The 20,469-nt window shown below is 40.2% G+C and overlaps 1 protein-coding gene across 10 annotated transcripts in view; it reads left to right on the forward strand.

Moving 5' to 3' along the window:
• Nucleotides 1-19,098, forward strand: part of LOC120311924 (39S ribosomal protein L10, mitochondrial-like) — a 67,562-nt gene extending 48,464 nt beyond the window's left edge. For 6 of the 10 annotated variants that reach the window (XM_039352019.1, XM_039352011.1, XM_039352016.1 and 3 more), the window contains 2 exons: nt 5,429-5,487; nt 17,065-19,098. In XM_039352019.1, the coding sequence (XP_039207953.1) occupies nt 17,128-17,835 (708 nt within the window). In that variant the 5' untranslated portion in view covers nt 5,429-5,487; nt 17,065-17,127 and the 3' untranslated portion in view covers nt 17,836-19,098. Of the gene's footprint in view, nt 1-3,251; nt 3,305-5,428; nt 5,488-6,804; nt 6,921-8,662; nt 9,171-17,064 lie in introns of those variants that run through there. The other 4 variants (XM_039352013.1, XM_039352015.1, XR_005557767.1 and 1 more) reach the window with 3 other exon arrangements.
• Nucleotides 19,099-20,469: the final 1,371 nt, after the last annotated feature.

The raw sequence follows: 20,469 nt of genomic DNA on the forward strand, positions 1-20,469 counted from the left end.
ACATAAACCGTCAGGGGGGCACACACTCTCGCTCGCTCTCGGCCGAGGCCCTCCTACTGGGGGCCTGGGCGGAACAAAATCTGGCCTCCATAAAGGCCGACCACATATCGGGGGAGGCAAACATCCAAGCAGATCTGTTGAGCAGATCAACAATAGATCACTCGGAGTGGCAACTACACCCGAGGATCTTCAGGGAGGTCTGTCACCGCTTCGGGCTTCCCCAGGTGGACCTTTTTGCCTCTCCTTCCAATGCCCACCTAACTCGCTTCTTCTCCCGATTCCCATCCAAGGGAGCAGAGCAGACGGACGCGTTACGGAGCCCATGGCCAAGGGGGCTCCTGTACGCGTTTCCACCCTTACCTCTCCTTCCGGCGGTAGTACGCAAGATTCTGCGGGAAAGGGCCGAGGTAATCCTTGTGGCCCCTTATTGGCCAAGGAGACCTTGGTTCGCAGACTTGAGGAGTCTCTCCCGCACGAATCCATGGCGGATTCCTCCGGAGAGGATCTCCCTCAAGCAGGGGGAGATCTCCCACCCAGAGCCACAATGGCTACAACTAGCCGTCTGGCTCTTGAACGGTCAATTTTAGCCAAGGGGGCTTGCTCACAGGGTGTAATTAGGGTCATACAGGCATCAAGGCGCCCCTCCACGAACCGTATCTACGAGGCCACGTGGAGAAGCTTCCAATCATGGTGCTCTAAACAGGAATTGTTACTCGAAGGGATCACAATTCCCAAGATCCTAGAATTTTTACTAGATGGCCTAGAGAGGGACCTCTCGCCAAACACACTGCGCAGGCAAATCGCCGCCCTCTCAACTATACTTTCTGCCAGCCCCGGTGAATCCTTGGGCAAGCATCCCTTAATACGATCCTTCCTCAAGGGGGCTGCAAACATCAGACCGCCAACCGTGCACAGGTATCCATCGTGGGAACTACCACGAGTACTACAAGCTCTTACCAGAGCGCCCTTCGAACCACTCAAAACATGTGACATTCGCTATCTGACCCATAAGGTAGCATTCTTGGTAGCCATCACGTCAGCTCGGCGGATATCCGAGTTAGCTTCTCTCTCAATGAGGAAGGACCTGTGCCATTTTCACAGGGACAAGGTAGTCCTAAGAATAGACTCTTCATTCCAAAGGTCAACTCCCTTTTTCACAGATCACAGGAAATAGTCCTACCAGACTTCTGTCCAAACCCAGCTCATCCCCTGGAACAACAATGGCACACCTTGGACGTACGCAGGGCACTAAGACATTACATTTCACGCACAGCGGAATTCCGACGCTCGGAAGCGCTTTTCATATCCTTCCACCCTGCTACTAGGGGCCGGAAGGTCTCGTCCTCTACCATCGGTAGGTGGATTAGGGCATGCATCACGGGGGCATACCAGGCGGAGTCCTTGCAAGTCCCCAAGCATATCACAGCCCATTCCACAAGGAGTGCTGCCACCTCAGCAGCATGGGCCATGCAGGCTTCTATTGAAGAGGTATGCAGGGCAGCCACTTGGGCCTCGCCCTCTCCATTCATTCGTCATTACAAAATCGACAGGTACTCCTCTGCAGAGGCCTCCTTCGGTAGGAGGGTTCTCCAGCAGGTGCTAGACCAAAGTTGCACACGGGACCAGTCTATTCCCCAACCCAAGGGACAATAGGCTTTGGTATGTCCCACTGCGTGGATTATCCATCTCCAGTGCTGGAGAAGGGGCGTTGACTTACCTGAACGCCTTTTCTCAGCACGGAGATGGATAATCCACACCCACCCTTATAGACTAGAATAATAGGGTATATTTAGTGGAGCCAAAACGTCTTACTGTCAGTCAATGGCTGCGCTCGAGTCAAGACTAAAGGATCATGGTCCAAGACGGGGCGTGGCAACTTTGGCTGACTGATCTGATTGGCCAGGAATACAGTCTCAACCCACTGCGTGGATTATCCATCTCCGTGCTGAGAAAAGGCGTTCAGGTAAGTCAACGCCCCTTTTCTTTTTCTTTTGGGCTGACAGGGTGTACATTCAAGGTATATATATATATAATTAGATGATTTAATATGGAAATAGGTAACTTTTAGGAAATAGAACAAGATTATATTTAAATAGATAAAATGTATATTTTGCATATTAGATTCTGGTATGAATTGAGATAAAGGAAATCTTGGTTACCTAAAGCCTGAAAATTATAAATATCAAAGGTTAAATTGAATATTGATGGGAAACTAAAAATTGGGAAAAAATAACAGGATATGGGTTGTTTATGAAGATTGAATGTAAAAAATAATTAAGATATATATAAGCTAAAATTTATTGATAAATGTAATGATGATGTTTTTACTGATTTGATATAATAAGAATTGTATTAGCTTAAATACAAGACAGTAAATCAGTGGTTCTCAACCTGTGGGTCGGGACCCCATTTGGGGTCAAATGACCATTTCACAGGGGTCGCCAAACCATGCTGTCCGCCATTTTTTTCCCTTTTCCCTAGCTATCCTACTCCCTCTTATTGGTGGCCACACCCACTTGGGGGTCACCACAACATGGGGAACTGTATTATGGGGTCATGGCATTAGAAAGGTTGAGAATCACTGCAGTAAATGTTAAGAGAAAAAGAGAGGAAATATCTGAGGTTGTAACTTGAGATTTATACTAAAGATTTTGTTATCAAACTATTGATTAATCCAGCCACCACGTTGCTTTTTAAATACTTAAATGTAAAATTGGGAAATTAATAAAATATTATATAAAAAAACCAAGGGCAAGACTCTGTATTTTAAATGCTGACTAAAGTTTCATTTTCATCCTCAAGGTTTGACATAGTTATATTAATAACTAGGATCCATCCTGGAATCTCCAAATCGAGAAAAATGATATTGACTATGTTTATCTTGTCATAGCCTTGTGTCAAGATCAAGCATAGGAAAAAGATCTTTGATGTAGAATCTCAATATATAATATAATATAATATATTCTCAGAATATAATAAACTCTCACTAAGGTACATTTGGTTCATAGCAATGCACACTTCAAAATAGCATTTATTAGACCAGTTTATAAGCAATAAATGTTGGTGAATACTTACATTGCGATACACCATCAACAGAACTGGATGGAAAATATAGTGAAATTCCTTATGTGGCAAGGCTCAATCCATGTAGCTATGGTAGCTTTGAAATGTGAACTATATTCTATTGCATTGCAACTTCTGTCAAGACAAATGTAAAGAGTTACTCATCCCACTTCTAATCCCATTTTCAGGATGGACTGGGGAATTTTATGCTCCATTTTTATTGGCAGATAAGGACCCCCAGGTAATTCTTACCTTTGCAAATTTTGTTTTTGCAGCTTGTAAAACTTGCAGAAGACTCTGTGTGGTGTAGCGGTTAAGACATCAGGCCAGAAATTGGGAGACTTGAGTTCTAGTCCAGCCTGACATGTCTGAACATAATTTTAAAAAAGCTTGCGCACTGTTGATAGCAAAATAGTGCAAACATTTGTGTATTTTTAAATCTTGTATGCCTTACTTTTACTTTTGTAGATTTTATTTAGTAAGTCTTGTTTAATCTGGGTCACTGGTGTGTAATACAGATTTTGATGTAGAAATCAAGAAACTATTCATATGACATATAAATAAAGTAGCATCTTGTTGATTAGATGTGCAACTTGTCTTAAAACCACAGTGCTATAGCAGAATAATTGCCCTTTATGCAAGTGTGCCCAGTGTTCTTGCTTTGTATAACGGAAGTGGTACATAAACAAACGGTGTACTATTTGAAACAGTTCTAGGAAAGAACTGTTACTAATGTTGGCAAGGAAAGTTTATCAAAGTTCTGTTCCTCAGGCTCTTTAGTTCAAAGTATCTGTCAGATGTTTTCTTCTTTGCTTCCTCTTTTACCACTTCATGCAAACTTAAAAATTTATGGGAAAATATTTTCAACGTCTTTGTGAAATCTCTACCAAAATTCAGAGTCAAAAAAATTTGTATGGCAGTGTGAATATGAATGAATATATATGTATTCATGAAGAGAGTTTAATTCGTAGTATTTTGAGATGAGACAGAATTTGGCAGCAAAGATCTCTGCCTAAATCAGTGGTTCTCAACATTTCTAATGCCGTGACCCCATAATACAGTTCCCCATGTTGTGGTGACCCCCCAACCACTTATATATCACCGGGTGCCAGAGCCGTGGCCAAAGAAAAGGGGGAAAAATGGTGGACAGCCTTGTTTGGCGACCCCCGTGAAATGGTCGTTTGACCCCAAATGGGGTCCCGACCCACAGGTTGAGAACCACTGGCCTAAATCCATGGAAACCATGCCTTGCATTCTAAGAAAAGTTGAAGAAAAGTTGCTGATTGAATGGATTACCCTTTTTCAGTCTGCAGCCTCCCAAATCTCTCCTCTGATCGGAAACAAATTTGGGAATATATAGAATATGTGTGAAGAGGAACAGCTCTGTTGCCTCATATATTGAATAAAGACCTTAACGTTATTGGGATTGGTGAACTAATTATTTTTTTCATATGAATCATTAAAAACAAGTTAGCCTGAATAAAAATGATGAATTAAAAACATACCTATTATTCTTCACTTATGAAAATATCAAATTCCTTAGCCTCATTGGGCAGGGCAAAAAACCCAAAACCCACCACCACATCCGCCTCCTCCTCCTGCTGAAAAAAAAAAGCTGCTGAAATATTGGGCTCTTTCAATATTTACCACATTGTCAGAAGCTGAATAACAAATATGTCAAATGCTCCTGCAGACTGGTTGCATGTATGTAGGATCTGTCCTGATGCCCAACAAAGCAATTACATTTACTTTGAAACAAAAAAAGGGCCTAATGATAGGATCAGTATTCACTTCTTTTTCAGCATACTTTTAGGAATGGAGAATTGATTTGTTATAAGCCAGTCAATAAAAGCTCTAGATTATTTAATCCACAGTGAAAGTAACAGTGAAATCATAAAATAGTGATGCTTTCTTAAGGATAAAACAGTACCCTGGACCCAGGCTATGGAAACCACATCATATGTTAAATCTCTATTTTTCTTAGTTAAAGAGTAACTAAGCCTGAGAATTTAGTTTCAGAGTAAACTGAAAGCAAACAAGATTGTTGTCACAAGGAAAAAACTATTTTAGTTTCCTAGGGACTTAATTCAGGCGGTCGTTATGCGAAGGCCATGAGAGAAATAATACTTGGGGAATATTTAAATAGCACCCTGAATTCAGGGCTAGTTCTTAGTTTTTCAATTCAAAAAGTAATCTTGTGATTTTGTATGAGTAAGTATTAGCAAATGCAGTATTGTGACTTCATTTTAGTGGTGGTCCAAGAACATTGTAATGGGGTTTTTACTTTGAATGATTAAGTTTCCATTTAATTGAATTATTGAAAAGAGAAATTAATACCCTTTTTCTTCTCTTACCTGTTTTGTAGACAAGATCCCGCCCCCCCCCAGAAGCAAAGATGATTAATCTGGGAACAGAATTATAATGGTAAATATTCTCCTACTTTACAAATCTCAAGTTATAACCTCAGATATTTCCTCTCTTTTTCTCTTAACATTTACTGTTTCGTATTTAAGCTAATACAATTCTTATTATACCAACTCAGTAAAAACATAATTATTACATTTATCAATAAATTTTAGCTTATATGTATCTTAATTATTTTTTACATTCAATTTAGAAGAATTTATCTTAACTTATTATTGGAATAATCTTCTTATGCATCTGGGTTAATAAAGGATGAAAGAAAAGCTGTTGAGACAGGATTTTAAGAGCAGTGCATCACAGAAAAAGAGATCATGTTTTAAAAGCATTCTAAGTAATCAGCTATTTGTGTCACATGTCCCTCCAAATTTTGCTTTTCACTTTTATATTTACAACATACTCATTTGCACAGTTATAAAAACTAGATTTATTTATTTATTTATGAGACTTATATACTGCTTTAAGTGCAAGCACTCTCTAAGCGGTGTACACCAGTAAGCAATGTATATATATTTTACATTGCCCCCAACAATCTGGGTCCTCATTTTACCTACCTCGGAAGGATGGAAGGCTTGAGCCGGTGAGATTTGAACCGCTGACTTGCTGAACACAGTCAGCTAAACTGGCCTGCAGTACTGCACTCTAACTGCTGCGCCACCTCGGCTCAAGATTAACTTTCAGGTAAGGTTAGATTTTTCAGATATGGCTATTAGGCTAGTATCCATCCATTTATTTGTCCATATACTGGGATTATTCCTGCATAGGAGTCGCAGAGTTCTTGGTGACTCCCACTGATATTTTTGAGGATGAAGAAAAAGAAATACACTATAAAGCTTTATTCTGATAGAGAACAATTCAATTCAATTTGTCTCTCTCAGTATAATATAATTTGGAAGTCAGGAGGAGCAAACAGCTGAAGGGGATTTATGTTGCTTCTAAATATGGTTATCTTAAAAGAATCTTTGTTTCATATGTGAGGGAGGGAAAGAAATACCACTTCCTTAAAAGAAAATGCATAAGTTAGTGTTTACATCTGTATTCAAATGTTATTTACAGTTTTTAAATGTGTTGCCAGATTAATTGGGGCAACCCTTAATTTGGCAAAGTGTGTGTGTGTGTGTGCGTGTGTGTGTATGTGTGTGTGTGTGTGAGACAAACGATGTATGATCCTGAAATAACATTTTAAACTATAAGGGAGAAGCGGTGATGAATCAGCATGAATGGTATGAAAAATTCAGTATGTCTAAAAATAAACTAAGATATGAATTCCTGTCTTGTAAGCCAATGATATGCAAATGTTCTCTCTCTGATCTCCCTTAGATAATCACGATATAGCACAATAGATGTCATGGAGTGGTTCCTATTTGATCTAGCCAGGAGGACACTAGCTTGAAAGTGGTTAACACTGAAGCTAAGAAGATAGAGGGACTGAACGTGTAAATATGTAGTCTTTGCTTAACTATGTTACTTGGAACTGAAATTTCCATTACTAAGCAATACAGTTGTTAAGTGTGAAGTCATGTGACCATATTGGTTAGTGACAGGGCACTCTCTGTTGCTGTCGTTAAGTGAGAATTTCAGGTCATTAAGCAAGGATCTCCTTGCAACTTTCTGCTGGGTTCCAACACGGAAAGTCAGTGGTGAAGTTGACTGGAAGTCAAAAGTCCTGGTTAACTCATAAGCACTGAAACACGTGGCTGCCACTGAGTGGGGAGGATGTTTGGGTGGCTAGGATGAGCGTGGCAGGGATAGGTTGACTGCTGCTGGGTGAGAGAAGGTATGAGAATGGCTGGTGAGGCATAGTATGGGTGTGGGAGGGCCAAAGTAGTTGCTGCCAGGGTACTTGTGACCAACGTGGTTGCTGCTAGGGGTGGAGGGTGCAAGTGATTTATTGGAGTGACTTGTGACCTTCCATACCAGCTTCTCCATTGACTTTGCTTGTGGGAAGCTGTCAGAGAAGGTTGCAAATGGTGATCACATGACAGGACGCTTCAACTGTCCATAAGACTGTTAAATGTCTGCTGGTTGTGAAGTGCCTGAATCTTGACCATGGGGATGCTGTCACAGTCATAAGTACAAGGACTGGCCATAAAGTTGCTTTTTCAGCACTGTTGTATCTTTAGATGTTTGCCAAACAGGGCAATCTTTAGGTGAGGATTATATTTAAAGAAAAAAGGATATGACTTTACTTAGTTAATCTTGATTGTGACTGGATGAACACATAGACTGGATGTTACAGAGTCAAAAAGCCTATTTATCAAAAAGGACTCTCTGGACAAATATATTAACTTTTGTTTCTTGTTTTTTTTTTTCACTTCATTAATGCTTTAACAGTTCATCAACCTGAGCCCAGAAAAAAAAAGTCACAAAATAGAGCCGCAATTTGGAAACATATACAGGTGGTCCTCGACTTACAACCACAACTGAGCCCAAAATTTCTGTTATTAACTGAGACATTCATTGAATAAGTTTTGCCCCATTGTACAATCTTCCTTGCCACAGTTGTTAAGTGAATCATTGCAGTTGATAAATTAATAATTTGGTTGATAAGTGAATCTGGCTTCCCTATGGACTTTGCTTGTCAGAAGATCACCTGACCTTGGGATACAGCAATGGTCATAAGTATGAACACGTTGCCAAGCTTCTGAATTTTGATCACATGGTCATAGTTATGCTACAAAGGTCACAACTGTGAAAAATGATCATAAATCACTTTTTCGTTGCTGTTGTAACTTTGAATGGTTACCAAATGAACTGTGGTAAGCCAAGGACTACCTGTATAAATCTACCTAGAACAGTGGTTCTCAACCTTCCTAATGCCACGACCCCTTAATACAGTTCCTTATGTTGTGGTGACCCCCAACCATAAAATTATTTTCATTGCTATTTCATAACTGTAATTTTGCTACTGTTATGAATCGCAATGTAAATATCTGATATGCAGGATGTATTTGCATTGAACATAAAGCATAGTGATTAATCACAAAAACAATATGTAATTATATATTGTTAAATATTTATTTTTAATTACAAAAAAATGAAATTTTGTCTTGAAGCATGGTCGAGCATGGGTAACAGTCTTAATATAACAACAGTAAACTACATTGCTACATTTTTCAACAGTATGCGTAAAAAGCCAACATCAGTGCAAAGGTTGAGATTGCTTCTTTTTCACCAGATCAGAAATTCTCAGGGCAGTCTTTCCAAGAGCACAACGAAGATCAACTCTACTATCCTGGGAAAGAAACCAGGCTCATGCAAGTCAGATTTTTAGCCAGAGATCTGAGACCATGAGAAACCACAAGTCCATATTTAGGTGGCCACATAACTGAGTATTCATCATGATTTGGGAGCCCAAGATGCACCACCCAACCTCAGGGAGTGTAGGCAGAATCTGCCCAATATTTGCTGAAATACATTGCACTCAGATTTCATTCTGGGAATGAAATATTAAAAAGGAAAAGAGCAGAAGAAATAAACTTTTATTCCCCATTTCCATAACATGTAATTAAGCACTTCAATAAAGTAATTACTCCATTATTTGAGTAGGCAATCAATTAAGAAATTGCACCATGTAAGGAAAGAAAAGAAAATTAAACAAAAGAAAAGAAAAGAAAAAGAAAAAGAAAGGGGACAAGAGGACAGGAAAGGACAGGACAGGACAAGGAACAAGAGAGGAGGAAAGGGGAGGGAGAGGAGAGGAGAAAAAGAAAAAAGGAAAGAAAAAAAAAAGAAAAGAAAGGGGAGAGGGGAGGGAAGGAGAGGAGATAACAGAATGGGAGAGGGGACAGGAGAGGGGGAGAAAGGGGGGGTAGAAGAAAGAAAAGAAAACTCTGCTTCTTGCGCGGAGCCGGCAATCGCGGAGCAAGACGTCCGTTCGGTGCGGCGGCAGGCAGGCCCAGGCGCTCCTGGGTGGCCATGGCAAGCGGCAGCGACGGCACAGGCTGACCACTGGCTGGGTCACCAGCTGGCCCAGCCCAAGGGAGGTAAGCCACCTGCCGGGCCCCATGCACGCCAGCTACCCTCCCAGTGCCTGCCGCTGCCCCGCTAGCCTTACCGTGGCCACCGCCCATTCGGTGCGGCGGCAGGCAGGCCCAGGTGCTCCTGGGCAGCCCTCCCACCCCTGGCCCTCTTTTACTTACATTTAGTAGTTGCTCAGCAGGGAGGGGTGGAAACTTCCAGAAAGCTCATCTTAGCTGCAGACAACTTGCAGCAATGTTTGCCAACTGGGACTTTTGGCAGGCTCAGCAGGGCAGAGACAGCCTGGACAATTCCTATTGGCTTTCGAACGCCAGTAGAATAGACTCGCTTGAATAGAGTCTATTCTATTGGCTTTCAAAAGCCAATAGAATAAGAGAGAGTAGCACAGCTCATGAAAAAGGGGGAAACAAACAAACAAACAAAAAATGCCGGACTGCATTTCATAAGGATTATATGAGGAAAAACTCCAGGACTTTGGCGACCCCTGTGAAATGGTCGTTCGACCCCAAAAGGGGTCGCGACCCACAGGTTGAGAACCGCTGGCCTAGAATCTAAAACAGAGTTTTAAAATTGTAAATATTTAATTTCAGTATTTTTGCCCTAGGAGAAATTAGTTACTGAGAACAACTCTTTTATTGCTATACCTAAAATGAATAAAACAATCCTTAGTAGAAGAAATTGTCAAGATTTTACTGTTGTGACAATTTTTAGTTAAGTTTTCCCAATTTTAAAAACCATTGATCCCAGAGCATTCCCAGGAAAAAAATTATAGTTTTTAGTATAAAATCTAGCTACCAAGTCCCCCTCCTCTAAGAATTAATAATTTATATTGCAACATTTCAAAAGACAAGGAATAAATAGAAAATTTGCCCAAGACTATTTAAGTAATTTTTTCCACTTCATCAAGCACTTGCCAAGAAAATGACTGAGTATTGCCATGTTATGCTCATGTGTAGTAATTTTATTAAACCTTTTCCAATACACGAGTTTTGTTTAATGTATTCTAATTTTAAAGGAATGAATTATTTTATAGTTTTTTCTCAGTGATTCACCAAGATATTAGATTACATATTACATTATAAAGAGTTCTCAAGTGACTCACAGAATTCAAATCCAAAAACCCTTCTTATGTGAATTTTTAAAAACTTTGAGGAGTGTCTCTTGTATTTAAGTTAAAAGTTGTATATAATATTTCAGGATTTTTTAAAATTTTAAATAATATACTGTAGACATGAAAAACTGTCCAACATTGTTAAATATTCTGGAAGGTTTTTATAAGCCTAAGAAGAGCTTATTAAACTTTTTTACTGAAAAACCAGGATGGAATATTTGACCAATCCTTCATCTAGATATATTTAGCAAAAACAGGTTTCTGAGCAATAATCAAATGCTAATCCACAAATTCTCAATGTATAGATGGTGTGTTCTCTCTCACATACTATAAGCACACATTTTTTAAAAAAATGTTCAGGCTTGCATAGTCAAAAGTAGGAGTGCTATCAAAACTCAGTTGTGTTGAAATTACAATTATGCAAATTATGCAATTATGTGTTGTGACAATTTTTCCTTAGACATTATATTTTAAGACAATATAATGAAGTTTGATCTGTAAATACTTATTGACAGGAACATTAGAATGGTTACAGTAGTTGATATTTGATGTAAGTGTAATTTTTAGATTTAGATCGTTTGCCTCCATCATCAAATTATTTAGACAAATACAGGTGTAGAAATACCACATTGCTAGTTTCACACCAGTGTTGTACTGAGGGCAGAAACATTTGCAATGATGCCCAGAAGTAGAATTGGACCAGGCAGAATGTAGAATACTATAGTATAAAATTAAAATTCCAGTTTTATATAACATAGTAGCTAAAAATTACTGATGAATTTGGGAACATATTAGTAAGCAAGGAATTCCTGTACTTGCAGTTAAAAGACTTTTAGTCCTGATAGGAAGCATTTTGAAGGCATGACATTGTGAAATTGAGAGAATGGGTGATAACAGTTATGACTTTAAGGAGCAATTAAGTAAGAAATTAAGCAATTAAGTAAGAAATTTAAAAAATTAAGTTTGTAAAGTGCTGAATCAAGCAGCAGTACTTAATGTTTCTGGCTTCTCATAATATCCTAAGGTTTAATTGAGTTATTTTTGTGCTAATAAGTGAACATATCCTTTATGGCTTAACATTGTATGGCAACTAGTTTTGCAAACTAGGGCTAGATTAACCTGATTTAACATTATATGAGAATTGATTTCCTTCTTTTCATCACCCACCCCATCCCATATATTCACACCAGACATAAAGTCAAATTAGCTGTGCAACTGGAGTTTATTGATCCATACAAGCCTCTGTTTGTTAAGCAGAAAATATATCAGTATAGATAGAGGGATTTAGGTAAATCCTTATGGATATGTGCCTATTGATTGATTGATGAGCGTTATCAATTTGGCATCAAATCTTGGTGACCTCTTGGATAGATTATCTCACAAATGGTTTGTCTTCTGTTTGACCTTTTGAGTCTATTGATTGTGCATTCACTGCTGACATAATTAAATCCATTTGCTTTGTTGATGCCAATCCTCTCTCCTTTTTTCTCCAACTTTTCCAAGTGTCATGAAGGAACTAAAGGAATTGGGTCTCCACTTGACCAAAATATGATAGTCAGAGCCTAGTCATTACAGTAGTACTTTGGATGAAAATCTGGCCTTGTTTTGTTTTGTGATCCATTATATCCTTAAAGGTCTTCTACAACACCAAAATTCAAATGTGTCAGGACCCACTTCAATACCTCATCCCAAGAAAGCAGAACTCATGAAGCAAGCTCTTCCAAAAGGAACTTTTATTAGGAGAAGCTGATAGCAGGCATACTAGACAGGATCTGAGGGGCTCCCGTACAGATCGATAGGTTAAAGTGTCCCCAAGCAAACCCCACCCCGTAGTTCATCCAGACGGTTCAAACAGGCCAGTCCCCAGGTTTTAAGTCCATTGTGGGAAAGGGGAGATAACATCAGGCCGGCTCTGGTCGGAGCAGTGATATTTAGATGACTCTTCACACCTTCTCCTGAGAGCAGAAAGAGCCAGTTTCCGGAGGTTGTATTTCTTTCTTCCTCTCCCTTTGCTAGTTTAGGGAGAAGAAAGTACAGAGAGAAATAGTGCAGGAGAGCGAAGTGTTACATTGTAGCAATAGAGAAAGAATGCAGGAAAGCAAAGTGTTACATTGTAGCGATAGAGGAAACTAAGGCAATAAACCTGCAATCCTTCCCCCCCTCCCCTCTAGGAGTATGGCAGAACCCAGGGAGAGAAGAGAATGGAATTTGGGAGAGAGAAAGAGAGCAAGGGAAGTATGAAATCGGATAGATATGGGTTCTGACAAAATGTTTTGAAGTTTTTTCATTTCTGCTTCTTCCAGATCAAACTGTTGCAGTTATAGAGTTATAGGAAAAATTATTGCCGCAACAATTATAATTTTTTTGGGTGTAGACCAGGGACGTCAAACTCAATTTCACTGAGGGCCACATCAGCATTGAGGTTGCCCTCGGGGGCCGGGTGGGTGTGGCCAGGGTGGGTGCGGCCTACTGGGTGGGCATGGATCGAGTGGGTGTCGCCTACTGGGTGGGCATGGCCAGCTCTACATTGTTCGCGTCAAGGGTGCCTGTTGGGGCCTGGGCAGGAGTGGGACAGATTTGAGGGTCTCTGGCAGAAGGGGGTGGGACTGGGGCAAGTGCCAAGGCATGATCCACTGGACAAGCCTCACTGTTCCTCTCAGGCCATGGGGGGGGGGCCTGGATGGTGGTATGGGTTGCCCGGAGCCCTGGGCAGCACAGGTCAAATGCCCAGCCTGGCCCTTGAGCACCCGTGGCACCAAGCCTAGCCCCACTTCCCTAAGGGGGCGCCCAGTTGCGCTTACCTCCTCCTCAAGGCTGCTGCTGCTGTGCTTGCTTTCCTTAGCCAGGTTGCTCATGATGGGTACAAGGGCAAAGTCAGAGGGAGGCCTATTCCCTCTCCATGAGAGGAGACCCGGCTTTGTATCCAAAGCTTCCTTAGCAATAGGATGGGAGACCCCCAGATAGACCAAGAGGAGAGGGCAAGGGGATGGTGAAAGGGCAGCAGGGCAGGACTAAGGTAGGACTTCCCTCAGACCCTCCCTCTCCTCCTTTCCTTCTTTCTTTCCTTCTTTCCTAAGTACAGAGTGGTGGGAAAATATCTGAGATGAGGGAGGGAGAAAAACAGGCAAGAAATGCAGCTGGGGAGGTGTCACTCTTTGTGAGGAATGAAGAAATGCACCATCGCCTGGAAGTGGCCAGCACATGGCCCTCACCTACTTCACATACCTGGCTTGGTGGGCTCTGGGGGAGGGGGTGCTATGAGCAGCGTGAGAGTCAATGTTACCTGCGCAATGCTGCCCAGCTCCAGCCTACCTGGTCTCAGCAGGCAGCGGGCCTTTTCCTCACAGCGCCAAGAGGCTGAACCAGGCAGTGCAAATCCAAAAAGAAGCGCGATGCCGCCCAGCCTCCAGCCTGCTCGATTTTGGCAGGCAGCAGGACGCTCTCCTCACATTGCCGAGAGGTTGAACCAGGCAGTGCAAAGCTCATCAGCTTTGCACCTTGCTGCCTGCTGAAACTGGGTAGGCTGGGGGCTGGGCAGCGTCTTGCTTCTTTTTGGATTTCCGCCGCTTGGCTCAGCCTCTTGGCCCGGTGAGGACAGTGCCCTGCTCCTGCCGAAACCCCTCCCCCGGAGCCCATCAGGCCGGATATGTGAACTAAGCGAGGGCCATTTGCTGGCCACTTCCAGGCGATGGTGCATTTCTTCATTCCTGACAAAGCATGCACCCAGGAGGTGGGCCTGACACGGCAGGGGCTGGTTCCTCGCTGTTTCTAGACAGCATTGTGGAGCTAAAACTGAATGTGTTTCAGCATAGATGGCCACCACAAAATTGTACATTGGCTCCCGGCCGGCCTGGGCCAGGGCCAAGGCAGCGGGGGCCGTTCCTTCACTGTTTCCAATATGGCTTCGTGGGCCACATGAAACCACTTTGGGGGCCACATCTGGCCCGCGGGCCTTGTGTTTGACATGTCTGGTGTAGACCAACACACATATTAGGTCATTTCAAACTTATGTTGATAAAATATCAAATCACATTTTTGTTAAAATAGCAAATGATTCTCATTAATCTCATTAAGGCTCTCATTAATGGGAGAATTACTGAAATGAATAGTATTTTGAGAACTGTGTTATAGTTTCATCTAAAGTCAACTCTAGTTTCTCTTAGGTCCACTAGTTCAAAGAATTACCTGTCTCTAAATTGGAATAAAGTTAATAGTGTTAATATTCAGGTAGCGTTATTCCAGAAAGGAAATTAATTATATTTTTCTTCTGATTTGCATCAGATTCTTTTGTTTTTGTTGTTCTTGTCTGGGGCATTATGTAAAGGTTCTTTCTGTTTGCATTATATTGAATCTTCCTTTTTCTAACTCTTCTGAGTTTCCAGTTTAAATGTTTTGCATATCTGTTCACTATTTATATCTTCCTTTTTATGTCTTTGCTATTGTTTGCCATAAAAGTATACAACTGTTATCTGTTTATATATGACTTATCTTATATATACATTTTTATACAGCTTCTGTCTAGATAAGAAAGACTAACATTAACTATTTAAAAAATCCATGCAGTTAGTCCTTGACTTAGGACTAGTCGGTTAACAAACATTCGAAGCTACAGCGGACCTTCCCAGGCCCACTTATAACCCAGATTTGAAGTTCCAATGGCTGCCCCTCCCCAGTCCCATGATCACATTTTGGGTGTTTGGTAACTGGCCAGCATTTACAGCTGTTTGCATGAAATACGTGATTCTGTATTTATGACTCTTTTTTTGCTAGAAACCAGCATTTACTCCCAGTTTCCGGCGAACAATGCCTATTGATTTGCTTAATGACTGCAGCATTTGCTTAACAAATCCATCAAAAAAGGTTGTAAAATCAGATGTGGTCAGCACGATTTAAAACCATAATTCTGGGCTCAATTACAGTTGTAACTTAACAACTGCAGTGATTCATTAACAACTGTGGCTAAAAAGGTCGTGAAATGGGGCAAAAGTCACAACAGCTGTCTTGCTATCAGAAATGTTGGGCCTAATTGTGGTCATAAGTTGAGGATTACCTGTATTCACTTTTATTTGAAATTGCTATTTAGAAAAGTTCTATTGCAGGTATTTCAAACTGCTGGCCCACGGGCCGGATGCATCATATTGAAACCCCGCCCACCTCATTGCTGGCAATGGAGAAAAAGTCGCAATACATTGTGCAATGTCATGTGACGTCACAAGTTTGACATGCCTGTTCTATTGGGAAAAAGAGTCTTGGAGACTTGACAATCTACTAGTTAGATTGTTATTCATTATACTGGAATAATCAAGCTTCCTGGAATCTTACAGCCTAGTAGCTTTATTAAATCAGGAATTCAAAGTTCCTATAATATCTCTTGCTTAAAGGAATTCTTTTTTATTATTACTTATACAGTAGTTAATTGATTAGTTTTTACATATGGTACATTCTGATTGTAATAAAACCAAAATTATGGTCTTTCCATACCTACCTTAACTAAGTATGCAAGCTAACATACTTAGTTAATCCATGGAGAGCAGAGCAATGCCATCTCTTTAAACACTTATTTATACATTTCCAGAAATTGTTATCCTGGATAGTACATCTTATTACAACTTTAATAACTGTAAGACACTAAATGGACATTAATGCTAAAGGTTTATCTCAGAGTAAGATTCAGTTAACTCTGTATTAAAAAAATTTCATGGCAAAGCAGTGTCACAGCTTTTATATGGGGCATAGATTTAGTTATGGATTGACAATACCGTTTACCCACATAGATATATCCCATAAATTACAATTTTTTAAAGAAAATCCTCTGTCTTCCATAGTTCATCCAGGCACACAATCTCTGCCAGAGGCATCTAAACGTTCTAGCATATTTTAGGACAATTGCTAGCTTCCCATTATTTAATTTTGGTATAAACTTCCCTAGGAAAGGAAATTGGCTGAAAAACAATTGTTCACATTCGAGTCTCCAGTAAACTTATATGTCCAAACAATGCCCTCGTGTGAATTTTGAAGGCAGATTCCAGATACTGTCCAAAGTATTGTCAGAAATAGAGAAAGGACATTTAACATTCTCTCCTATATGCTCCATTTATGCTGTGATTTGTAATAAAACACAAGCCCCATTTAACAGGCTCTCAGGTTGAATGTTCCAAAGTGTTTTGCTGACTGAATTGTTCCATTATATTAGATATCAAGTGGCCATTTCTATTTCCTTGTCTATTAACATTTGGAGGAAAGAGACACCTAGCAGAACCTTTTGACTTCTTGCCAATTATAATTTTAGAATTAGCCTCCCCTAATACTCACGTAAGTGTTGTAAACCCTGGGTAGATATCTAATGTGTTATAGTGTGTTTACTACAACAGACTTTTACCTAAAGTTTATTTAAAGTAGCAGATAAGAAAAGCTCTGTGGAAGTATGTGTTAATGTCATATTACAGATCGGATAACATTGTTGTGTTGCATTTAATTTATTCTTCTAGCTGCAAACAGACTTCTCTAGCACTTGGAGAGTGAAATTGGCACCAGTTTTGTCTAAATAAAAAATGGCTGCTCTTAGTGGTTGGGGTAAAAGGGTCTATAAAACTGGCTGGCTGCCCACCCTACAGCTTATCCGCCATGGCGCCAAATCTGTCACACCCCATTGGAAACCAATGCACATTGTGAAGGAAAAGCTCATGGCAGTGACTGAATATATCCCACCAAAACCTCTGACTTCAGAGACCTGTATGAAGCCCCCTGTCATTCTTCCTAAGGAAGAGACTAACTATGAAAGACTCTTATTGCACCAAGTGAAACAAATATTTCTTGAGAGTAAAATGATTGTTGTGTGCCAATACAATTATATTCCTGGAAATGATATGGTAACATTGAGGCATTGGCTGCGAAAGTATAATGTCCATGTCAGATTTTTCCCCAATAAGATCATGAATCCCTTTCTTTTGGAATCTAAGTACAAGAATCTCCTTCCTCTCTTTGTGGAACGCAACCTTCTACTTGTCAGTATGGAAACAAGGGCCCAGGAAACACTACAAATCCTGAAGCGTGTGCCACAGATTAACATGCTAGGAGCTTGCATTGACAATGTGATCCTAAGCAAACAAGGCTTTGTAAATTTTGCTAAGCTGCCATCCATAGTAACTGCCCAGGGGGAAACTGCAGGTTTGTTCTTGGTCATGACATCCCATAGTGGCAGACTTCTACAGCGTGGCTCTGTTCATCTCTGTTCTTTGCTGGACCACTATGTTCAATAGGAAAATGAAAAGGTTGAAGAAAAACCAAATGGGAACATTAACTAAACTGGAAGCAGTTTAATTCTTCGATGTAAAAATTGCCATGTTTACTTTGTTGCATGCCCTTTGGTTGGTGGAAGGGGTTAGTGTGTTTGATAAAGTTCTGGGTATTAAACTATATGCAAATAGTTTAATTGATACCCAGAAATATACTGTCAGAGTTTAGTTATCTGGATGGGGATTATAATTATCAGGATCAACTAAGCTCTGCATTGCAGGTAGAATTAGAAATCAGAGTTATAAAAAAGAAAAAGGTTAAAGTAATATGCTGGATGAGGCAATCTTTTTGGCATGAGCATTTTGAATATGTAAAAAACACAGAAGATAATCTTGTTTGGACAGAAATTACTCGGGATAAATATAGACATTGTATGTATGATGAGAAAAAAAAGTTACCTGATGAACCACCTCGTCTCTCTGGACAAACCAGTCTTACTCATGCTGGCAGGGAGGGCTTACTTTGGATCCCATTGATCAAAAAACACAGATTGTCGGGATCCAGAAAAACAGCCTTCTCTGCTTCAGGGCCCGTCCTTTGGAACCAGAGCCTAGAGTAGCGGTATGGCCAGATAGGCAGCAAAATAATTTAACAAATAATATATAATGTCAGCTTGTTTTTGTTAAAAGTTTGTGCAATCCATTTTGCCATTAAAAACTAGGGAAAACCATAACTTAAATTTTGTTAAAACTGGAATGCTAATATTCCTAATGGATGATAAAAAATTTTTTTTAGGAAATCATTGGTACAATATTATGTTTAGTCTGTCCCTGAGGGTAAAATCTTCCATTCTTCCACATATCTCAGATGTATTTTGGGAGGAATACAATATCAGTACCTTTCTCTATACTATATAAAAACATATATTTCATAAATGTATCTTGTCTCATTCATGCTGTCAGTGTTTTAGTATAGAAGTTTCTTGTTAATAAATGAAGTAACATAAACACAGCATTAGTAGGACTGGCTCATTTGATTGTGTGTGAAGCATTATTTGAGACACTAGATTTTATTTATTTATTTATTTGCCAGGTGGATTTGATATTTGAAATTTCTCTAATGAAAGTTATATGTAAATAATCTTTAGAACATTATTTATTATGTTTATTGGCCTGCCCATCTCGTAACAATATGACTCTGGGTAGCTTATAGCATAAAACATTAAAATCCTAACATAATAAAAAATTAAAATCCTAAAATATTAAAAATAGAAAGCCCAATCCAGAAAAAATATAATTAAAAGATGGGGGGGAGGGAGAGAACAGGAGTGCAGAGGGGAGGTGGGATTGCTTCTCAGTTCATCAACCACCTATAATGTGATGCCCCACCTGTTAGGGCTCCAAGCCATCTGGCAGAGCCAGGGTTTCAGGCCCTTCTCCTGGACCCTGCCGGCCAGAATTCCTTGGCTGAAGGGGCCTGCCAGTGTGGGTGGGATGGGCCAGTCCCAGTGGGATGAGATGGCTCCTCAAGTAACCTGAACACATGCTGTACAGGGCTTTAAAATTAATAACCAACACCTTGAATTTTACCCAGAAGTAGGCTGATAGCCAGCGCAGATTGTGGAGCAGTGGTGTAACCTGGGTCATCCTAGGGGCCCATGCTAGGGCCCTATCCTAGGGGCCCATGCTGCCCATGCCGGCACACTCTGCACCATTTGCTCTAATAGGTTTTCTTAATTTGATACTAACCAAATGGCAGCATGCATGAAAAGAAGGTCAGAGGAACTCTGCTGTAGGGCCATAGCAATAGCACTTAGACTTATGTACTGCTTCCTAGTGCTTTACAGCCTTACAGCAATTCACAGTCAGCCTATCGCTCCCAATAATCTGGCTCCTCATTTTACTGACCTCGGAAGGATGGAAGGCTGAGTCAACCTTGAGCCAGGATAGAATTCCAGGCAGTGAGAAAAGTAAGCATGCAATTTTGCATTCTAACTATCCCATAGATACACTCTACTGCAGGGACAAACTTCTTTTTTAAAAAACAAAAAACAAAAACAACATCTTGGGTGCCTTTAAAAAATTTTGAGGGAATCCTTTTTGGAGGAGCAGTTTTAAAGTTGCAAAATAGTTTTGTTTAAGTCTTTGAATCTTATTGTATAACAGGTAGTCCCCAACTTACAACAGTTCATTTAGTGACCGTTTGAAGTTACAATGGCACTGAAAAAAGTGACTTACACCATTCTTTACACTTACAATTGTTGCAGCATCTCCATGATTACATGATCAAAATTCAGGTGTTTAGCAACTGACTCATGTATGATGGTTGCAGTGTCTTGGGGGGTCATGTGATCACCTTTTGTGATCTTCTGACAAGCAGAGTCAATAGAGAAGCCAGATTTACTTAACAACTGGAGTGATTCACTTAATAACTAGGGCAAGAAAGATTGTAACATGAGGCAAAACTCACTTAACTGTTTCACTTAAAAATTTGGACTCAGTTGTGGCTGTAAGTCGAGGACTATCTGTATACAGTAGAAAATTCAAGGTTTTCTCACAGATAAGCAAAAAAGGCAAATACTAGAGAAAACAGAGATACAAATAGTGAAAAAAGTTAAATATTTAGGTATTCATCTTTCGGCTAAGTGTTCGTCAATA

This window comes from Crotalus tigris, unplaced genomic scaffold, assembly GCF_016545835.1.
Source record: "Crotalus tigris isolate CLP2741 ecotype Arizona unplaced genomic scaffold, ASM1654583v1 scf7180000018396.560290, whole genome shotgun sequence".
Classification (NCBI taxonomy): domain Eukaryota; kingdom Metazoa; phylum Chordata; class Lepidosauria; order Squamata; family Viperidae; genus Crotalus; species Crotalus tigris.